The sequence below is a fragment of the Chlorocebus sabaeus genome, chromosome X, assembly GCF_047675955.1.
Source record: "Chlorocebus sabaeus isolate Y175 chromosome X, mChlSab1.0.hap1, whole genome shotgun sequence".
Taxonomy (NCBI): domain Eukaryota; kingdom Metazoa; phylum Chordata; class Mammalia; order Primates; family Cercopithecidae; genus Chlorocebus; species Chlorocebus sabaeus.
In genome coordinates, this window is record NC_132933.1 from 2,150,930 (window position 1) to 2,173,421 (window position 22,492).

The window sequence follows — 22,492 nt, forward strand, 5'->3', positions numbered from 1 at the left end:
TGCTTATTTTTTTTCCTGTCACCCAGGCTGGAGTGCAATGGCGTGATCTTGGCTCATGGCAACCTTCTCCTCCCAGGTTCAAGCAGTTCTGCCTCAGCCTCCCAAGTAGCTGGGACTACAGGTATGAGCCACCACGCCTGGCTAATTTTGTACTGCAGTAGAGATGGGGTGTCACCATGTTGGTCAGGCTGGTCTCGATCTCCTGACCTCAGGTGATCTGCCCGCCTTGGCCTCCCAAAATGCTGGGATTACAGGCGTGAGCCACCACGCCTAGCCGCTAATACTTCTTTTAAAATAATTTACTTATTTATGTATTTATTATTTTCCCCCACCCCTCCCCCACCAGTGAATGCTTTGGAATGAATACTCATCAGTATGCTGCAACCTCTTTTAATCCTAATAATGATTTTGCCCTGGAGCCTAGTTTGTACGATATGAGCTTCTCTCCACTAGCTTCCTTTTGCATGGTCTTTGCCAGATGTGTCTCCTCCTATCTGTAGCAATTAGAGCCATTCCAGCTATGTGTCAAAAATAAACAAAAGGGGTTTATGATCAAGCATGGGCGACTTACACAATCGTCAGAATGGAGGAACAGCTTCCAGCCCTCCGAATCGGCCACCTCCTGGGATCAGGAATAAATCCTAATCTCAAAATGCAGGTAAACAGTCTACCTCCTGTCCCCTAAATGAGATGCCAAGCATGCCCCTCCCCTCAGCCAGGCTGTCTCCATCCAAACTTCAATGACCACTGGCCTCCCTGCTGACCCACGTCCCACTGAGGAGCACCAAGCTCTGAACCAACTGCCTGTGCACCATCCCCTCAGGCTGCGCCTGCTCCCCAGGTCTGCCCCTCCTTTGGAGCTGCCTCTGTCCACCAAGGGTGCTGTCACTCACCTAACCTTCCAAACCAGAACCCAGTGGAACCTTGCTGCCCCCTCCACTCCCTGAAGAAGCTGCCCCCATGCCTGTCGAGTTCTTCTAACTGCTCGAAACTTCTGGAACTTCAGGCCTCAGCATGTCTTGTCTGGGTGGCTGCAATGGCTATGCTTGCTTCTCTCTCTCCATCAACCAACCAACCAATCAATCGATCATCTATCAATCAACTATCCACCTATCAGTCTATAATGAATAATCTATCAATCTATATCATTTATCTGTATAATCAATCATTGATCTATCCCATGTATCTTCCTATCTACCTGTTATCATGTCTCTCCATCTGTCTATCATTTATGCCTCTATCATGTCTATCTTTCAATCATTTATCTATCACCAGGCACAGTAGCATGTGGCTGTAGTCCCAGCAACTCAGGAGGCTGAGGCAGGAGGACTGCTTGATGCTTGCACATTGAGTCCAGACTGGGCAACATAGTGAGATCTCATCTCTAAAAAAATTTTAAATCATCTCTCTCTCTCTATTCATCTATCTATCCATGTATCTATCATGTATTATCTTTTATCTATCACTTATCACCCATCAATCATCCATCATCTATCAATCATCTATATCAATCATGTCTATACATGTATATATCTATGTATCAATTTATCCATCAATCATCTACCATCTATCTGCTTTTGAGGTGATATTCACAAAATATACAATCAATCCCTTTAAAGTGCACAATTCAGTGGCATTTAGTATGCTCTATAGTTCCCGAACATTTTCTTCACAATAAAAAGAAATCTGAGGCTGGGTGGGGTGGCTCATGCCTATAATCCAGCACTGTGGGAGGCTGAGGCAGGACAATCGCTTGAGCTCAGCAGTTTGAGACCAGCCTGGGCAACATAGTGAGATCCTGCCTACAAAAGAAATCACAAAATTAGCAGGGTATGGTGGCACACGCCTGTAGTTCCAGCTGCTCAGGAGGCTGGGGCAGGAGAATTGCTTGAGCCGGGGAGATCAAGGCTGCAGTGAGTTATGACTGCACCACTGCACTCCAGCCTGGGTGACAGGGTGAGATCCTGTCTCATTAAAAAATAAAAAATACATACTCTCTCTAGATATATATTTTTAAAAGGACCCCCGCCCCATTTTCCTTCCCCTGCCCCAGCCCTTGACACCCACTTGTCTGCTTTCTGTCCCGATGAGCCTATTCTGGACGTTTGTGTCTGGCTTCTTTCACCCAGCATGAACTCTTCGAGGTCTATCCGTCATGTTATGGCGGAATGGCACTGCGCCTTATGGACAGGCTGTTTGTCCATTTGTCTGTTGACGAGCACTCAGGCTGCCCCACCTTTGGGAGGCTATGGCCATCCATGCATAAAGGTATGGCCGTACAGCTGTTCTCAGTTCTAGTGCCTCTGAGGCCAGGTGGGCTGCTGCACCCCATTCCCACCGGCCACCCTCACATGCAGCCTGCAGAACTCAACACTGCTTCCCTGTTGCTGACAGGGCCTCGGTGGCCTCTGGGCTAAGTCCTGCCTCTGTAGTGTGGCCTCCAAGGCCCGCCGGCTGCAGCCCTCCCTTCCCCTGCATGCAGCACGAACACCCTGTGCTGTGCTCCTGGTTCCCCCCAGGTCCCTGCACAAATGGCCCCTTCTCCCTAGAAGAGCCAGCAGCACCCTGTGTGGCAGCTTAGACATCCCTTCTCTTGCCTTCGTGCTCCTCCCATAGGGACCAGCATGATCCCCTCCCCTAGTCCTATTTGGGCTCAGCCAGTATTTCTGTGCAATGTTGTTGCAGGTTCTGCCCCGCCACCGTCACGGGAACCCTAAGAGCATTGGTGTGAGGCTTGGCGGAGGACATGCTGGACCGTGTCTTCTGGTGACTTTCCCTCACAGAAGGGCTTGGGGGTCAGGCCCACTCCTTTCCCAAACTCACTCTTTCTCCCACAGGCAACCCACTCCCTCTCCTCCATCTCTCCGAGACCCGCAGCAGACACCACCAGACTCCGAGGCAGGGAGGAAGGACTGCATTTGCCAATGGAGGCTTTTACTGGGGGGACTGGGGGTGGCGCCCAGCCCGAGGGCTGAGGGCCTGGGAAAGGCACACGGTGGCGGTGGGGTCTCTCGGGCAGGTGCTGGCTCTATAGACAGCTCCCCCTGGTGACCCCTCTTTGGCACTGAGCTGGGAACATGGTGTCCGCACTCCTGGCTGGCAAGCAGAGGCCCGTGTGCTCCGGTGGCGGCTGGCAGTGTAGGCTGGCGGGGTGACGGCCACAGGGGCTGGGTTTGGCACCAGTGGGAGCCAGGGCCCCATGGGACTCAGAGGCTGGGCCACCCCCGCTGCTGGCAGGGTAGTCACATTGGCCATGGAGATGGCTACGAATAGGGAATCCAATAAATTAGGCTGTAGAAAGAAGAGGTGAGAGGCCGAGGGGGCTGCGGCTACATTCTCGCTCGGCAGGCAGTGCTGTGCGTCCCTCTCCCGTGGGCTCTTCAGGGCTCTTGTTGGGGAGAGGATGCAGGTGAGGGGCTCTGTGTGACCATGGGTCCCACTGGGCGGCTTTTATGGCATCCCATGGGACAGAAGCCTTGGCTGGCCACCCTCAGGGGATGGGATCATGGGGTCTTTGAGAGACTGACGAGGAGGGAATCATGGGGACTCGAGTCTCTGGAGGGAGGCCACCTGCAGCACCAGGGGCTGTGGCCTGAGTGGCTCCTGGGGCTCGGCTGTGCTGCTGTGGCCAGCACTGGGCCCCCGTGCCCCAGCTTCCTCCACAGATCAAAGTAGAAGACTCACTGCCCTGGACAGGGCCCAGTCACTGTGGAACAGCCCCCCAGGGAGTGGGAGGGACAGGGTGGGGGTTATGCAGGGCGTCACCCTCCACATCTACTTTCCCAAGGGCGGGAAGGGTCTTCTAGGAGGGGCCAGGCATGCAGGGGCAGGGTGCATGCGCAGGTGGGTGCTGCTGTCTCCTTCATATGATCTGAGCTTGGGGGCGGGGCAGGGGCCGGGGAGGGCCGAGTCAGGTGGAGGCACCCTGGAGGCCACCAGGGTCTTGTGGGCTAGGTGCCGGCACCTGTGCTGGGGCCATGGCCTCGCCCAGGATCTGGCAGAGCTCTTGGAGGCGCCGCTGCATCTTGGGAATGCCTGCCAGCTGCTGCTCCAGCCGCTGCTTCTCCTCTGTCAGGCTCAGGCGAGCAGCCGAGTCCAGCTTCTCGAACTTCCAGCCACCCTCCCCGTCGAACTGTAGCAAATGTGTGTGGTACTTCCTGGCCAGGAGAGGGACAGGGTCAGGGGCACGGCACGAGGGCTGCTGATGAGAGCTGCCTGCTGCTGCTAGGCTCACCAGGCCACGTCCTCCCCTCAGGCTGCCACTCCCACCGACCCCAGGCAGGGGGAGAGGGCACCTACCACAGGGAGGGCCGGTGGGTGATGGAGAGCAGGGCGATGCCCGCGTCCTTGGCTGCCTGGAAGATCTTGCCTTCCACATCGATGCTCACGGCACTGGTGCATTCATCCAGGAGGGCGTACTTGGGCCTGGGGGTCCGGGCCGAGAGGAGAGTCTGTGCACCCTCCAGGGCCCAGTACCTCAGCCCAGCTCAGGCTCCACTGAGCCCAGGCCTCCCCATGGCTGCTACTTCCCCTTCCAGGGGACCCCAGGGAGCCCAGAGTGCTCACCTGTGGTAGAACATGCGGGCCATGCCGATTCTTTGCTTCTCGCCACCCGACAGGACGTCCTTCCAGTCACACATAGCCTCCCAACCTGGGCGGGGGCAAGGGTCTTTGCTCAGTTCCACCAGCAGCACCCAGCCCTGGGGGCCGGCCGGGGAGCTGGGGGAGCTGTGGGAATGAGCTGGCTGTGATGACAGGGCCACTGTGCCTCTGTGTCCTTGTCCGTCTGCCAGGCATTAATCATGGAGGAGTGGGGACTGGAATCATGCCTTCTCCTAGAAGAGATATGGTGGAGTCCCAGCCCCAGCACTTCAGTGTGACCTTATTTGGAGACAGGGCCTTCATGGAGGTGATCACACTAAGATGAGGTCATCAGAGTAGACCCTAATTCAATATGACTGTGTCCTCATAAAAAGGGGGTACGCGGGCAGAGGATGTGCATAGAGGGAACATGAGGTGAAGATATACAGGGAGAAGTGGGCTATCTGTGAGCCAAGGACAGAGGCCTGGAACACATCCTTCTGTCACGACACCCAGAAGGAGTCCACCCTGCTGGCACCTGGATCTCAGGCTGCTGGATGCAGGAGATGACCCACCCCTGCGGTTTATGGCAGCCCCAGGGCACCCACACAGTTCCCTGGCACAGAGCCCCAGAGCTGCCACAGTGCTCTCCCCAGACCAGGGGCTTGTCACCACCCACAGGGGTTGGGCCTCCTGTCACTGCCCTGTGCCAGCACTTTGGCAAGGCTCGAGTGGGCTGCTTGAACAAGCAGGTGAGTTGGCTGCTCCACTGGGCCGGGGCACTGTGGCAGAAGTGGCCCCTCCTGTATTCTCGGGCATGCTGCCTTCCCCTGCGGCCCAGGACTGGAAGTGGCGACAGGGTGTATGGCCACCCAGAATAGAGATTACGCTTCCCAGGTGGCCTTGTGGTGAGGTGTGAGCATGAGACTAAGTTGTGGCCAATGAGATGTAACTGTAAGTATTCAATATGGTGGCTTCTGGAACCTTCCTTAAAAGACAGAAGGCACATACCTTTTGCCCCTTCCCTTCTACTTCCTCCATCCTACAGCCTAGCACATGATGTGAGGGCTGCAGCAGCCCCCCTGTATCATGAGGTGACTTTGGAAATGGAGGTCACACACAGCAGAGTGACCTGGTAGAAAAGCCTAGAGCCCTGGGACCTTCACAGAGCAGGGCCAGCCCCGGCAACTGTGGCCTGGCTCTCTTGGGACCTAACAGCTCAGCAGAATAAACTCACAAACGATCTTAGCCACTACTGCAGGGAGGCCGGTTCTGTTCCTCGCAGCTCAACTCCATCCTAACGGCTCATGCTGGCCGGCCACAGGCCCTGGGCATTCAGGCTGCCACAGAGGCGGGAGGGGCCACTGCTCCCAGGCTGAGGGCAGCAGGAGCAAGAAGCAGGGCCGCGCCAGGGGCTGCTCCACTGCCATCGCCACCTGGGTCCCCGCTTCCTCCACAGGCAGGTGACAACACCCCAGCCATTTCCTGCAGGAGCCACTTCTTCTCATGTTGCCACCAAGGCAGGGCTTGGTGCCTGTGCCCTTGAACCATGAAGGGGAGCCCCAGCAAGGCGAGGCCCTTGCCCAGGGCAATCTTGCACCCAGCACTGGGGGCTAGAAGCTGAACCCAGAGGATCAGAATTCAAAGAGAGAACTAAACACTCCTACCATGTCCCTGCAGCCGCACCCCCCTCTCCTCCTCTGCTCTCCCAGCACGATGGACACTGTGAACAAGCAGCATTCCTTGATAAGCCCAGGACAAGACAACAGCTTAGTCTGGCCTCCTTTTCCGTGAACTCATCTCAGAATCCACCCGACTCTGCTGGCCCCAGCCCCCTCCAAGCGTCTGCACAAACCTCCTGACAGTAGCCATCACTGCACACATGTGCCTGCCCCTCCCAGGCTGCCCCTGCCCACCGCCCCATGGTCCTTCCAAGAGCGTCTGATCCTGCTCAGGGAAAGCCTAGGCTCCCGTCTGGTCCGGAGGGGACTCTGTGAGCTAGCCTCTCGAGCCACCAAGCCTGTGGGCCGCACTTCGCCCTGCTGTCCCTGGCTCCCCGACAGGGTAACCGCTCAGCATTCTGCAGGGCTCAGCTCAGACCTCTTTTCTCTGGGAGAGGGTATCCTGGGTCCCCCAATGAGGTGCACATCCCTGTTAGGTGCCCCCTTCTCTAGAGCACCCATGCCACCTGGGGCCATCTGTGTGGTGCTGGTCCTCCCTGGTAGGCAGGCCTTAGAGGCAGCACCCTCTGTCCTGCCCCTGTGGCACCTGGCACTTTAGACTCCTGGATGTTGAGATAATCTTCACTCCCTGGAGGCCAAGGGAGAGGCCACGGTGGGACAACAGGCGGATGCCAGCCCCAGGCCTCCTACCTCCCTCTCGCTGCAGGATGTGGTGCAGATGCACGATGTCCAGGATGGCTTCCAGGTCCTGCTCTGAGTAGCCCTTCCTTCGCATGTCCTCCACTGAGTCCGGGTAGATCACCTGGTCACGCAGGGAGCCCACAGACATATAGGGCCTGTGGGAAAGCTGGGTGTCCATAGAGGGAAGGGCTGGCCCTGCCTCTCCCAAGATACTCTGCGCCTCCCAGGCAGTATCCACATGCCACGCTCACACACACCCACACACTCACGTCGCCGCCCGTGCACACACTCCACACAGATCCAAAACAGGGCAGTGGATTGGGCGGGTTTGGAGGGAGCAGGAACCATAGCCTGTCTCTGGCTCTGGGGACAGTGCCTCGGTGTCCTCTCCTGAGGTGCTGACTCTTCACCACTTCCTGGGCCTCTGCAGGAAGCCATGCGTGAGCGCACAGGCAGGAAGAGGTGCAGGAGAGACGCATGGGCTTCCTCACCTCTGCGGGATGTAGAACATGCGCTGGGGTGGGGGCTTGTAGAGCACACCGCCGTACGTGGGCCAGAGCCCACCCAGGATCCGGAATAGGGAGCTCTTGCCGCAGCCGTTGGGGCCCGTGATGAGCAGATGCATGCCTTCCTCCACCTGCAGGGGCAACAGCCACTGACGCCAGAGAGCGCAGGCTCCTTCCTGTACCCTATGGCCTCCTGCCCAGCCTTGAGAGGCTCCCAATGCCCGAGGCCAGCAGGCGGGCCATTCTTGATCTGTTGATAAAGGACAGCAGGGCCTGGGGGATGGGGTCCAGCATCCACGGCCCTAGCTAAATTTAGCTCTCACTAAATGCCTGGCCCAGGACATAGGAATGGACAAGACCTGGCCCTGTCCTCAGGCCCTGACATGCCCAGAGAACGTGGGTCCAGCACAAGAGGAAGGGCCTATTCTGCCACAGCTGAACGAATAGGTGTGTTTCAACACAGCCAGCGCCATCCTCAGTCCCATCCAACTTCCACTTCACCAGGAATCTAAGTGCAGGGTCAACTCTCAGCCCCCTTTAAGGAACTGCCCTGAAAGGCACTTTGTTTTCAAGAGACGAGATCTCAGTGTCGCCCAGGCTGGAGTGCAGTGGTGTGACCACAGCTCACTGCTGTCTCCAACTCCTCGGCTCAAGTCATCCTCCCACCTCAGCCTCCTGAGTAGCTGGGCCTACAGATGCACGCCACCATGCCTGGCTAAGTTTTAAATGTTTTTTTAGAGACGGGGTCTTGCTATGTTGCACAGGCTGGTCTCAAACTCTTGGACTCAAGCAATTCTCTCACCTTGGCCTCCTGAGTCACTGGGGACAAAAGGCAGTTTCTTTCTTTTCTTTTTGAGACAGGGCCTTGTGGTGGGATCATGGCTCACTGCAGGCTCAACCTACTGGGCTCAAGAGATCCTCTCACTTTAGCTTTTCAAGTAGCTAGAACTATAGGCACGGCCACCACACTTGGCTTATTTTTGTATTTTTAAAAATTTTTGTAGAGACGGTGTTTGCCATGTTGCCCAGGCTGGTCTTGAACTCTGGGCTGAAGCGTCTGCCCACCTCGGCCTCCCAAAGTGCTGGGATGACAGGCATGAACCACCACACCCGGCCCAAAAGGTACTTTCTTTATGGCTCTAGACTGACAGTACAGACCCACTGCCTTCCCAGGTGCCAGAATGACCCAGAGATGCCACAGTGGCCCCTGGGCTCTGCATCATGGACCCCAGGCCCCTCAATTCACTGATTCCATGGTCCTCACTGGAGCTAGGAAAGGTCTACTTTGGGAAAATGCCAGCCAGGCTGGGGGGGGTGGGCTGTGTGCAGGGAGGAGGCCAGGGGCCTGGAGTCAGTGAAGTCCATGGTAACAACAACAATGCTACACAGGGCTCCTGGGAAGACTTGAGGGCGTGGTCTTTAGCTTACCTCAGGCAGTGTCATGGACGGAACTGTGTCTTCTGAAATTCCTATGTGGGAACCCTAATCCCCACTACCTTGGAGTGTGAGCTGATTTGGAAACAGGGTCGTTGCGGACGTGACGAATTAGGTTTGGATGAGGTCATTCTGCAGAAGGGTGGGCCCTAATGCAATGTGACCCATGTCATGACAGGGCAGATGGAGACACGGACACACCCAGAGGGAGAGTGCTGTGTGGAGACAGAGGCTGAGGCCAACCTGCCGTGGCAGAAGCCAAGGAAGCCCGCAGATGGTCAGCAGAGCAAAAGCTGGGACAGAGGCCCCGAGCGGAGGCGCCTTCTCGGTACTCGGCAGGAGCCCGCCCCGCCTGCGCCTTCCTCTCGGACTGCCGTTCCCCAGCTGGGAGAGAGGCCATCTCTGCTGGGAAAGCCACTCAAAGTTTGTAACGCTTTGTGACCGCAGCCACAGGATGCTAATGCAGCCACCTGACTGTCCCCTCCTGAGGGGCCGGGCCTGGGCCTTGCCCCATCTTGCACACCTGGCTCCCTGAGCAGCTGTGGCCCGGTGTGCAGGGGCCCTGTGAGCTTGCCTGCTGCCCCTGCCTGCTTGTGCTGCCTGGGGCCAGCCTGGAAACTACCCTCCTCAGACTCACTGGTGATCAGCTCCCCCGATATCCTAGGAGTGGCCACTGCCGGCGGTGAGGGGTAACCACCTGTGCTGGCCCCTCCTCCCTGGCACGCCCCTCCTCCCTGGCACGCCCCTCCTCCCTGGCATGCCCCTCCTGTCTGCTTTCTCCTGTGTGAGCTGCCCCTCAGGCCCACGGCCTCTACCGTCAGCTGCCTGCCCACTTGCTCGCAGCGACTCCTGGGCAAGGCTTCATCCCACCCCCACCACCCCGAGGGACTTTGACCACTCTTCTTGTGATCCCCACTGTCCCTTGAACAGCTGTCCACCTGGAGACCTTTGTAACACTTTAGTGCCCCTCCACAGTGAGGACTCCCTGAGTGCAGGGCTCCTGATTTACCTCAGGTTTCTGGTGCCCAGCTCAGAGTTCAGGGCATATTGGTTAAATGAATGAATGAATGAGTGATTCCTTGTCACTTCTCTACCTGTCCCTCCACCCCAGTCTCCCCCTCACTCCATTGCTCCCCAGCCCCATCTAAACCCCTGGCTGGGGACACAGGTAATCTGTGGCCTTCCCAGGGAGGTCGAGTGGCAAGGTTTGAAGCAGAGCCCCCCGCCCGGGTCTTGGCTTTCTTAGGAGTATGGGGAGCTGGCATCAGATGATAGGGCCAGGAACGCTGGGGTGAACCTTGGCCAATCCTGGTATCACTGGTCTCTCTTATCCGCCTCTGTTGTCCCAGGATGAACAGTCAGAGACACGTTGGTCTCTCACCTTGACCTTGGCCCACCTGCCACGTAGATCTAGGGACAATGGCTGTTGCCAGCACAGACAGGCGGGAACCAAGGGCTGAGGCTTGCATATGTGCGTGGCTGGCGCCCTCCCTGCTGGACCTACCCTGATGTTGAGGCTGGCCACCACCACCTCTCCTGAGGGCGTGATGATGGGGATGTTCTCGCAGATGATCCCCTGCTCCACATCCACCACCTGGCCTGCAGAGAGAGTACGGCGGGGGGTGGGGAGGGGAAGGAGTGGTGGCAACCCCTCTTCATTCTGGGGGGGGTCTGCGTGCCCCCGGCAGCATGCCAGCTGGTTTCCCACCAGTAGCCTGTGGTCCAGGGCCCCTAGGGAACACAGCCAGGTTTTCCAACAAGCTGAACTCTTCCCTCAGTGTCTAGTACGGTGCCCTGGGCCGCCACCCACTTCTGCAGCACCTGCCTCCCACGGCAGCCAGGGGCTGACACACTGACTGGAACTTTCTCTCCCCAGGAAACCCTCCAGGGGCCCAGCTCGACCAGGCCGAAGTCCTCAAAGACCCTGCTGGGCAGCCCTCCAGTCCTGGGTGGACTGGGATGGGCCAGAAGCGCACGGAGGTCCCTGAGTGAGGGAGCAGGAATGGGAGGAGCTGGGACAGCAGGTCAGCATCTGCAGTAGCAGCAGGGGCGGGGTCACTCATAAGGAGGGGACAGCCTTACCTCGGATCTTCAGGGGGCCCTCCACGCGGACACCAGACCGACCTATGGTCCCAGACCCCGCCTGAGCGTCCTCCAGCTCCCTGGGCCTCTTGAAGTGACAGCGCTGAACATCTTCAAACACCTGGAACATCTCGTGCACCCGGGCTGTGTAGCCAGCAAGCTCCGTCACCTGAGGGAGGGTGACCCTGGCTCAGCCCTTGCCAGTTGCAGGGAGAGGAGCATGGCAAGGATGGCAAGGGTGGGGCTGGGCCAGAGGTACCTCCTTGTACGACGACATGATCCGCTCAATGGCATCTGCAGCCGCTGTCAGGAGGTTGCGGGCAATAGTGAAGGCTTCTGTGCGCTCACTCACCAGCTCCTCCTCCTTCTTTTCCAAGGCTGCCTTCTTCACGGCCTCTGCAGCTGCAAAGCCCCAGAGGGGTGGGTGGCGGGGCGGGGAGGGGCAGAGACAGTGGAAAGTTAACAATGAGCTGCTGGAGAGAAAGGCCAGGCTCTTCTTCAGATGGTGCCAAGGCAACCAGATCTCTCTCTCTTTCTCTCCATGTGCAAGAGAGGGACTCCTCACACCATACATACAAACCAACCCAGAGCACATCATAGGCTCATGTGTAGCGTAGCCCAAACCATGAAACTCTTAGAAGAAAATGGGATAAAGCTTCACGACCTTGGATATGGCAACAGTTCCTTCACTAGGACACCAAAAGCATGAGCAACAAGAGAAAAACACATCAACTGAACCTCATCCAACTCAACACTTTTGTGCACCAAAGGACAACATCGAGACAGTGAAAAAGACAACCTACAGACTGGGAGAAAACTCTGGACTGGTGAACCACACATCTGATGTGGGTGCAGTATCCAGGTTAACTCAACGACGGAGATAACCCGATCACACATGGGCGAAGGACGTGAACAGACATTTCTCCAAAGAAGACATACAAATGGCCACTCAGCACATCAAAAGTGGCTCAGCGTCATTAGTCATCAGGGAAATGCAAATCAAAACCACCAAGAGATACCACCTCCCACCCACTAGGTGGCTAGAACACAAAGGAGATGACAACCAGTGCTAGCCAGAATGAAATAGTGGAACCCTCCAACACTGCTGGCGGAAAGGTAAAATGGGGCAGCCACTGTGGAGAACGGTCTCGCAGCTCCTCAAAAAGTGAACTGTCCAGTTACTGTGTGACCTGGCAATTCCACTCCTAGCTATACACCTAGGAGAAACGAAAATATCTGTGCACATACAGACTTGTCCATGGATGTTCACAGCAGTGTTATTCACAATAGCCAAAACATGAAGAAACCCAAAATGTCCATCAATGGATGAATGGATAAAGAAATTGTGGTCTATGTACACAATGGAATATTATTCAGCTATGAAAAGGAATGAAGGACTGATTCATCTTATGACATGGACGAATCTTGAAACCATGATGCTCAGTGAAGGAAGGTAGTCACAAAAGGCCACAGAGCACATGATTCCATTTCTAGGACATGTCCAGATAGGCAAATCCACAGAGACAGGAAGCAGATGAGTGGGTGCCAGGGGCTGGAGAGAGGGAATGAGGAGTGACTGTTCATGGGTCTGGGGTTTCTTTGGGGGATAAAATAAAAATAAAACATTCTGGAGTTAGTGGTGATGGCTGCACAACTCTGTGAATGAATTTAAATTGTACATGGAAAAGGATGAATTGTATGGTATGTTAATTACATCTCAATAACATTGATTTTTAAAATGCACCAGCAGGCATCTCGCTTTGTTTCTGGGTACAACCAGCTCCTTCCTCTGTCCTGCACCACTGATGTCGCCCCTCCTGGGGAATATCTGAACTTTGTCATCCAACAACCAGGGCTGTTTGGCTTTGAAACACCAACTTTCTTTTTTTTTCTTTCTTTTCTTTTTTTTGAGACAGAGTCTTGCTCTGTTGCCCAGGCTGGAGTGCAGTGGTGTGATCTTGGCTCACTGCAACCTCTGCCTCCCAGGTTCCAGTGACTCTTATGCCTCAGCCTCCCAAGTAGCTGGGATTACAGGCGCCTGCCACCAAGCCCAGCTAATTTTTTTGTATTTTCAGTAGAGATGGGGTCTCACCATGTTGGCCAGGCTGGTCTCAAACTCCTGACCTCAGGTGATCCGCTCGCCTTGGCCTCCCAAGATGCTGGGATTACAGGCGTGAGCCACCGCGCCCAGCCTAATGTCCCACTTCCTGACCTCTACACCATGGTTTTTGACCTCTGGGCCAGCAGCCATATTGTTTGGTGTCTGTTTCTCCCAGGAGCTGCTCCTGTCTTAACTTGCTTTTCTGTCACACTCTAGGGCCCCGTGGCAGCACCCTTGACCCTCGTCAATGGCCCTCTCAGTTTCTTGATCCTTAGAGTCCCCACAGGAGCAGAGGTGGGGAGCAAGGGTGAAGGCTGCCTCTGAGGGTGCTGGGGTGTGGCTGAGGTGGTGGGAAGGTCCTGTGAAGGACCTGAGGACTCTATCCAGGGGTGTGTGTGATCCTGAGGGGGAAGCCTCAGGGATCATTGGCTGGGGGCTGGGGGAGGACATGAAACGTAGAGTCAGCTCAGGGCCATGCAGGGTGGAAAGGGGCCTGGCCTGGGAAACCAGGGAACTAGATTGGGCTGGCAGGGTGGGGACATTAATCCTAAAGGTTGAAGGCCTTGGACCTTCCTTCCCACCGTGCTCTTAAGGACACAGCCCTCCTCCCCAGGTATTCTGAGAGCTGGACAGTCTCTGTGGACAAAGGGAAGGGTCTGCAAGTCTTTGTGCCTAGGGCATCCTGGCGCAGAACCAGCTGCCCTCTGCAGGTTCTCTTGGAGCCTTGGGCGACTAAGGCCAGGGCCCTGGAGCTGGACAGAGCAAGGCCTCTGGGTTGGAGTGGGAGCCACAGGCCCTGCCCATCTCCTGAGCCCACCTGCCTTGCACGCCAGCCCAGCAAAGCTTATCTAAATCTTCCCCAACCAGCACGCTGCACCTCCTTGAAGCACCTGGAGCCCTCACTAGCCACCCGGTGCAGGGGACATAGCAGGGACAAAGACAAAAATCCCTGCCCTCCATGGGGCTTGCAGTCCATGGCAGGGAGAGAGAAAAGTGCCACTGACGGGGTGTTCAGTGCTTGGGAGAGCAATGAGGCAGGGAAGGAGACAGGAAAGGTGGTGGTAGGTAGGTCGGGCCTTGCCTAGGTGGGCTGTGCCACAGGGCAGCAGAGTAAAGAGTGCTCCTGGCACAGGCCCCAAGACAGAGCAGGTCTGGCATTTGGGGAAATAAGAAGGCCATAAGACCAGGCACGGTGGCTCATGCCTATAATCCCAGCACTTTGGGAGGCCAAGGCAGATGGATCACTTGAGGTCAGGAGTTCAAGACCAGCCTGGCCAACATGGCGAAACCCCATCTCTACTAAAAATACAAAAATTAGCAGGGCATGGTGGTGTGTACCTATAGTCCCAGCTACTTGGGAGGCTGAGACAGGAGAATTGCTTGAACCTAGGAGGCGGAGGTTGCAATGAGCCGAGATCGTGCCACTGCACTCCAGCCTGGGAGACAGAGTAAGACTCCATCTCAAAAAACCCCCCCAAAAAACGGAAGGCCACAGGACAGAACCAATCAAGCCAGGGGAAAGGGAGCGCTTCACAGCCTTCAAAGGCTGCTGGCTCTGAGGGCCAGCAGAGCAGGGCCAGGAGCCCACAAAGCCTGGCACAGCAGAGGCTCAGAAAAGTCCTAGGCCTTCAGGGCAGGGAGCAGCCTGATGCAATCAGTGGCAGCCATGGAACGAAGCAGCTGCAGGTGCTGTTTCATGGGCTGCCTCGGTGCCTGGGGCTAGGTGCGCTGACTGGGCTAGGCACCCACGCCAGCATCAAGGCTGATCCTTCCTCTTGGTGAGTCACCCAGAGGACGACACAGACAGCTGAGGGCATGGAAGCCCCGAGGTGGAAACAGAAACAGGGAGAGAATCAGACTTCTGTTTATAAATTGAAAACCCTCTTCCTACCAAACTGTGTAAAAACTATGACACTATTTCAAGCAGAGCCAAGCTTGATGGAAAGCAAGGAAAACTCCTGGGAGCAAAGAGAAGCAGGCAGCCAGGTGATCCTTTGAAAGCCCCAGAGGCAGGCAGGGCAAAGACCAGGAAGCTTTCTTTGCTTAGCCTGGGCTCTATGAGCAATGAACAAAAAGCCTCCTCTAAGAATTTGTAACAATGTGCCTGTGCCTGGAGTTCAAATGAATTCAAATGAAACCACCTCTCATTTCAGGAACCATCCCCTCCACACTAACTAACGGCCTCCAACTGCTTACCCTGGAGTGCTTGGCCAAAACAGAAAGAAATACGGACTTACACCCTCCATTGAGGTCATACCAATCCCTATAGAAGTTCTGTTGCAAAACCCACAAGGAAATGATCCACCATGAGTGAGGACCAGCAGACAGAAGACAGGTGAATGAGACTCCCAAGAACTGAAGCTAACCAAACCATCGGATAGAGACGGTGGGGTAAGTATGACTAACATGATACACAGCATAAAAGGAGCAGTCAAAAAGATGAGCAAATAAGACACAGAAACAGCCTGACATTTCTACTTGAAAAAGGAAATATCCATTTTCAAATTTCTATTTGAAATAGAATGAAATAGAACTTACAGAAACAGCCACTGAAATGTGAACAAAATTCCAATTAGACATGGCCGAAAAGAAAACTGGTGAACTGGCAAATGAGCAAGCAGGAAGAAAGCCTGAGGGCATCCCCAGAATTCAGCACAGTGTGAGATGGGAAACAGTAAACAGAAACCAAAAGACGCAACGAAGAGAGTCAGAAGTTCAGCGCTGGCTGCCAGTTCTAGAAGAACGGGATAAAAGAATGAGAGTCAGACAATATCTCAAAAGCTAATAGCTGAGAATCTTCCAGAATGATTGAAAAACCTGAATATTCAAAGGACATATAACAAGTCTCAAGCAGAATCAACAAAAACTGACATCTAAACATGTCATAGTGAAACTGCAGAATGCCAAAAAGAAAGAAAATGATCAAAGCACCCAGAGAAAAAACACAGGGTACTCAGGGAGGACAATTTGTCAGCAGCTACAGAAGAAGCAGGGAGACAGTAAGACATTGTGAAAGGGCTGAGAGAAAAGAATTGTCCACCTAGACTCCATTGCGCAACTCAACTTTAGCTTCGGAATAAGGGTGAAATAGAAACATTTGCAACAGAAATAATCAAGAATTACAACAGGCCAGGTGCGGTGGCTCACATCTGTCATCCCAGCACTTCGAGAGGTCGATGTGGGAGGACTGCTTGAGCCCAGGAGTTCCACACTAGCCTGGGCAACATAGCAAGAACCTGCCTCTACAAAAAACAAACAAACAAAAAACAAAACAACACAAAGAATTACAATAAAATAATCAAGAATTAGAAGCACTGATGACTGTTTGTCCTGAGTATAGTTGTGAGTTAAAAAACAAACAAACAAACAAAAACTAAAAACATGTCTATCTGGAGAAAGACAACGGAACATAGAAGAGAAATTGAGATGTAGGAGCGAAATGGTGAGCATAGAACTCAGCAAACGTGTAAGCGAGTTTTATCACGTGTGGATAAGGCGATAGCAAAGAGGAAAAACTAGGTACAAATCCAACTCTTGGCTGGGCTATGACGCTATGCCCCACGGGGGTCTTCTGTGTTCTAAGGTACAGGAGGAGGTGGAGCTATTGATTAACCTAACAAGTATGCGTGTTGATCTTTTATTTTTAACTTTTATTTTTATTTGAGACGGAGTCTCACTCTGTTGCCCAGGCTGGAGTGCAGTGGTGTTATCCTGGCTCACTGCAAGCTCCGCCCCCCAGGTTCAAGCCATTCTCCTGCCTCAGCCTCCCGAGTAGCTGGGACTACAGGTGCCCGCCACCGCGCCTAATTTTTTTGTATTTTTAGTAGAGATGGGGTTTCACCGTGTTAGCCAGGATGGTCTCGATCTCCTGACCTCGTGATCTGCCTGCCTCGGCCTCCCAAAGTGCTGGGATGACAGGCGTGAGCCACCGCGCCCGGCCACGTGTTGATCCTTTAAAGGGTAACCACTAACGGACTAAAAAATCAAATGCAGAAGTTGCAATCCAGTAGAGAAACAAAACAGGAATGCAGGCTGGGCGCGGCGGCTCACGCCTGTAATCCCAGCACTTTGGGAGGCTGAGGCAGGAGGATCACCTGACCAGGAGTTCGAGATCAGTCTGGGCAACATGGTGAAACCCTGTCTCTACAAAAAATATGAAAACTAGCCAGGCATGGTGGCTTGCGCCTGTAGTCCCAGCTACTGGGGAGGCTGAAGTAGGAGGATCACTTGAGCCTGGGAGGTCAAGGCTGCAGTAAGCCAAGGTCGTGCCACTGCACTCCAGCCTGGGTGACATCAGACTCCTGTTTCAAAAACCAAAAAGAAAATAAAACAAACAAACAAAATCAACAGGAATGCAGAAAACCTAAATCTTTACTCTTATCACTAAAATAACAGGTAGAACAGGCTTCCTACTCCTCTAAAACGCCTTAGGGTGGAGGTCTTTCCCCTTTGCAACCTACAAGAGCTGTTTCAGGGCGAGGAAACCAAGGCTGGAGTGATAAAGGGGCTCACTCGAGGTACTCCGCACATCCTCCCACCTCTAAGTCACAGTTGGGTTGAGGACAGGGACAGGTGGGTGAGGGTATCTGTGCCTGGAGAAGTGGTATGTTGTGTTCTTGACTTGCAGTCCTGGGCTTGGCTGAGTGGTACCAAAGGACGTGAGGTGAGCGCAGGGCAAAAGGCAACAAGGAGGGGCAAGGCAAGCCCAACCTCTGAGAGCATCAAGGGTAGCAGCAGGGCCTCGGCAGCCCCGGCAGCCCTGGCAGCAGAAGTGGGAGGCGGGCCGGCTGAGCTGGGCCCTCGTGAGCCCAGCACCCAGTGGTATGGGGGACAGGCCCCTGGCCTGGATCCTCTTAGAGCCCTGGGTCTCACCTGACTCTGAGTAACCAGTGGCGGTGATGATGGGGACAGCCACCATGAGCAGGCCTGAGGCGCTCCACACATACTTCATGAGGAACTGCTCCAGCATGACATACCACAGGCGTTCCAGAAGGATGAGGTTGATCTGCGAGGCCAGGTCCTGGTAGGAGTGCTGTAGCAGCGCCAGCTCCACCTGAGGGGGTGACAGACACAGACAGGCTTCATGGCCATGCACAGTGGCAGCTCCCATGGGGGCAATGGTCAGAGTCTCCGAGTGCCACTCACACACGCTGTGCCATGGTGGCCATCAGAAGGACGAGAGCCAGAGGTTACGATTGGGTGGGGCCAGGTCTCAAACTCAAGGTGTGACGGGATATAAGGGACTGGCTGATGTCACAGTGCGGCTGCCGTCCCCTCTCCACTCCCTCTCTAGTCACCTTGTTTCTGTCCTCTGCTGAGCCCATTTCTCTGGGCTCCCTGCTAGCCCCTCCTCCTGACCCAGAGAGATCATCCATCAGCTCTAATTTTTCCCCCACTAAACTAAGCAAAGAGCAGCGCAGGACAGCAAAAGGCAGTGTCTCTTGGGCTGAGTGCAGTAGCTCACACCTGCAATCCCAGCACTTTGAGAGGCTAATTGTCTGAGCCCAGGAGTTGGAGACCAGCCTGGCCAATATGGTGAGATGCTGTCTCTACCAAAAATAATTAAAAAAAAAAAAATTAGCCAGGCGTGGTGGCACACACGTGTAGTCCCAGCTACTCGCGAGGCTGAGGTGGGAGGATCGCTGGAGCCCTGGAGTTTGAAGCTGCAGTGATGGCACCACTGCACCCCAGCCTGGACAGCACAGTGAGACCCTGTCTCTTGGTTCTGAAAAACTCAGTTCAACAGTCTTGGCCTATTTAGGCCCCCTCTCCCCTCAACTTTCCCATAGTTCCTTTTGGTGAGAAATTTGCACGGATGTGCTGCTGAGCTGGGCCCTACAGGACTCGCCCCAGTGGATGTCCCCACTGCTGAGCCTGGACCTCGCTCCTTCAGCAGTGGGTAGGCCTCCCCTGTCCTTCTGTTCCCCTTCTTGCACTGGCCACCACTATGTCAGGACACCAGCAGGTGGTGAAAGGGACATCTGCAGAGAAGAGGTGGCAGCAGCAGTCAGACAGGTGGGGGAGGTGGGAGGTGTCGGGAAGTGCTCCCAGCAAGGTAGCCAAGGGGTTGTGAATTTCTGGGCTCAGTCCAGGGGCACGTGCCCCAGCCTTGCCTCCCCATAGCCATCTGATGACAGCTGCCCAGCTTGGCACTGTTTGCCAAGTGCTTTCATGTCTCTGCATCTGATTCTCACCACGTCCCATTGCATGTGTATTCACGTGCCCACTGTACACAGAACACTGAAGCCCAGGGAGGCAAAGTGACCTGCCCAAGTCCACACAGCCTGACGGTGGCAACCAGTGTGGGAATTTGAACCACACTGGCAGAGCTGCCAGGAGAACCACTTTCTTGTAAATGATGCTTAGACTTACCAAGAGAGCTTTACTTTGTTCTCAAGCAAGAGATCATGTGCATGTGCATTTCAATAAGCCTCCTCGAGGCAATCCCAGGAAGCACAGAATACTCTGCTGTGTGCCCTCCAGCCAGTCAGCTGCTTCTGCCCTGATCTGAGCCTAGGCCAGTGTCCACGGGGACATCAGCCAGTGGGACTGCCACGGGCCACATGCCACCCGAGGGGTCCTATCACACAGCTTTCCTATCCCACACAGCTTTCCAGCCGAGGCCTATGCAAACAGGCCGTGAATGCACACCGGGCCCTCCTGCCCTGGCCAACAAACCCTCTTGGCCAACGCGCTACTTCCTGAAGCTAGCCCGGATGGAGTCCTTCAAAGAACCAGTAATCTACTTCCTGAAGTTAGCCTGGATGAAGGCCTTCAAAGAGCCAGTGATCTCTCTTCTGCCCCCTCCACCCAGGTCGGCCTGCACAGCTCAGCTCCCTGCAAGCCCGATCTCCCATTCCTAAAGCAAGCACCCCGGCAATCCAGACTCGTGCTGGGAGCTGGCAGGGGTGCCAGCCAAGGCTGACAATGTAGCTGCGGGGAATGTGCCAAGCGCCTCGCCCAAGGCTGCGGCTGCTTGCCAAGGCCCTGCAGCCCAGCATGCGGGTAAAGAGGAGAGGGAAGCTGGAGTGGTGGCTGAAGTCCAGGGGACTTTTCTCTGAATCTGCAGTCTGGCCCACACCCGGGATGCCCCGCTCTGTGGAGTTCGGGGACAAGCCTGCTTCTCTGCTGGTGCACAGTGAGACAAGGTCCCAGGGCAAGAGGCCACCTGACCCAGGGAGCACACACAGGCCTTTGGGGGATGGATGCCATTGTGCCCCTCCTCCCAAGAAACACTGGGGAACGGAAACTGAGTCGCAGAGAGCAGGGCCCAAGGCAACTGCAACCCCAGGCACGAGGAAGGGGAGGGGCTGAGGCGAGATAAAGGGAGCATTGACCTGAAGTAACCTTTCCCAGCGCCTGCCTGGCCCGCCCCGCCCCGGCCCACCAGGGAACTAGGAGACAGACGGGGCGGAAGGGCGGCCACGCCAGGAGCAGGAAGTGTGTCCCGCCGCAGTGGCAGCCTGGACCCGGCATCTCTGGTCTGGGGGCCTGGGAAGGCAGCTGAGCCAGTTGGTAGCTGGGCAGGCCTGTGGGCTCAGGCGGGGGTGGCCTTGACCCCAAGTCCCACTGCTGCGCTGGGCACTGCTCATTAACCTCGCTTGGGCTGAGTCATGCCCATAATGCCTGCCTGCTTGGCCAGCCAGCTCTGCTGGACGCCGGCCTTCAAAGGGCCCAAGGGCCCAGGAGGGGCTAGGCAGCAGGTCACGTCCCTTGGTCCCCGCTCCCGAATGGCAGGCATCTCCTCTCAAGGCTCAAACTGCTAGGATCGCAGCTCTAAGGCTGGGACAACCTCCTTGAGGAGGAGAGGAAGCAGAAGTGGCCAGGAGCATGCAGGCAACCAGCACAGGACAGTCCCCACCCAGCCTTCCTGCCTCTCCACTGCCACGCCGGAGTCCACGGCTGCCCAAGGCCCTGCCCACCCCAGCCCTGCTCTCCCATGGCCTGCCCACACCTTTGGCATCAGCCCCAGCCCGCCCTGGACTGTCCCCACTGCTCACGGCTGCCTGCCCCTGGGCCTCCCTGCCACACGCTTCCCTCCGTGCCCAGCGTCCCAACCTGCCCCACCTCGTGGCCCCCATAGAAGGCGATCTCCTCCGAGTTGGCCACCACACGCGAGTGCATGTAGCGCAGCTCCCCCTTCCGCCGCGCCTCCTCTGCCACCAGCTCCCCAAACTTGGGTGAGAAGGCCCGCAGCACGTTGGCCGTGAGGAACACCACGAGGCCAGCGATGGCTGAGGGCCACGCTGTGCCGGCCCCACGGGAGCGGGCCGCCTGAAGCAGGGTGTAGGAAGTCACGGCCACGTCCAGGAGTGGCTTGGTCAGGTTGGAGTAGAGGTGGGCCACAGAGGCCGCAAAGGCCACCACGTCCTCTGTCAGAGACTGGTCAGGGTTGCGAAGCCGCCCGTCCATGTTGCTGACCCGGTAGTAGGTCTGCTGGGAGAAGTAGAGGCGGTAGGCATGGGCCACCAGACGGCTGCGGAACGACAGGGCCAACTGGCCCTCCAGGTAGCGGATGGCACTGTTGACGAAGGTAGCAGGGAGGGCGATGAGGAGCCATTGTAGCAGCTGCCAGCCAAAGGCCCGCGGGTCCTTGCGCACGATGCAGCGGGCCAGCCTTCCGTCCAGGCGGGCCACATACACCGACAGGAAGGTGCGGCTCACCAGGGCGGCCGAGTGCAGGGCCAGCAGCCCCGTCTCCCGGCACAGGACCCGGGGGAACAGCAGCCGCAGGAGCCACAGAAGCCGCTGCAGGAATACCCGGTTCATGCCGGCCTTGGCCCCGGAGGCCTCCTGCGTGGACTCCTTGGCGGGCGCCTGAGAACCCCTGGCCGGGGCCAGGCACTGGCGCACCAAGGGGTAGACTTTGTGGGCTCCATAGGCCGCGAGGGCCAGGAGCACGGCCGTGCGCTTCAGCGTGCTCCCCCGCCAGGGCCGGGGCCTGGAGAGCACCGGCATGTCACCTGGGCTGGCTGGCGCGCAGGGACTGGGGCTGGTGCCTGGGGCAGCAGTTGAGGCAGGTGGCTGGAAGGGTTGTTGTTCTGACCCCGGGCCTGTTGTCTAGGCAACTGGAAACCTTGCGATGGCCCTTGAGACTGTCGCTTTAGGCCCCCGGGGTGCTGCTGGGGCCCCTGGTGCGGTGGGCTCAGGGCCCTCCAGGGTCGCGGCCTCTTCGGGCAGCCCAAGTGGAGAAACTTGGCTCTCCTGTCCTGTCAGTGCCCTGGCTCCTGAGGTCAGGGCCTGGAAGGATTTCGGGCAGAGGGGGCGTCTCTTCCTCTCCACCTTCTTCTCCTCCTCCTCCTCCCCTGGTGGCGCCCCTCCCCGGGGCACCAGGCGCGTCCGTCCGCTCCGCAGCCTGGCTGAAGCGACAGTGACTCCGCCACCGGCCCAGAATCCCCACCCACCCCTCCCCAGGGGCGAGTCGG

The 22,492-nt window shown here is 56.3% G+C and overlaps 1 protein-coding gene across 3 annotated transcripts; it reads right to left on the reverse strand.

Annotated features, from left to right (window-relative positions):
- Window positions 1-2,905: 2,905 nt before the first annotated feature.
- ABCD1 (ATP binding cassette subfamily D member 1) lies at window positions 2,906-22,477 on the reverse strand. Of its 3 annotated transcripts, none has more exons than XM_073013337.1 (11): window positions 21,126-22,477; window positions 17,940-18,120; window positions 11,226-11,368; window positions 10,967-11,135; window positions 10,389-10,483; window positions 7,436-7,581; window positions 6,954-7,099; window positions 4,567-4,651; window positions 4,300-4,425; window positions 3,965-4,157; window positions 2,906-3,291 (listed from the first exon to the last, which is right to left on the reverse strand). In XM_073013337.1, exons 1-11 carry the CDS (start codon window positions 22,023-22,025, stop codon window positions 2,935-2,937), a joined length of 2,541 nt encoding a protein of 846 aa, XP_072869438.1. In that variant the 5' UTR covers window positions 22,026-22,477; the 3' UTR covers window positions 2,906-2,934. The 3 variants fall into 3 exon arrangements, with proteins under 3 accessions (XP_072869438.1, XP_037844725.1, XP_072869439.1); XM_037988797.2 differs by having other exon boundaries at window positions 21,135-22,476; XM_073013338.1 differs by having other exon boundaries at window positions 3,139-3,263; window positions 21,126-22,476.
- Between the last annotated feature and the right edge of the window lie 15 nt (window positions 22,478-22,492).

What these genes read in the sequence shown, in the direction of transcription:
- ABCD1 (XM_073013337.1), bottom strand. Translation starts at nt 22,025, where the DNA reads ATGCCGGTGCTCTCCAGGCCCCGGCCCTGGCGGGGGAGCACGCTGAAG. An exon ending in ATGTTCTACATCCCGCAGAG is followed by an intron (nt 7,100 to 7,435) that starts GTGAGGAAGCCC and finishes GCTTTCCCACAG; the next exon opens with GCCCTATATGTCTGTGGGCT. An exon ending in ACCCACCGGCCCTCCCTGTG is followed by an intron (nt 4,158 to 4,299) that starts GTAGGTGCCCTC and finishes TCTCCTGGCCAG; the next exon opens with GAAGTACCACACACATTTGC.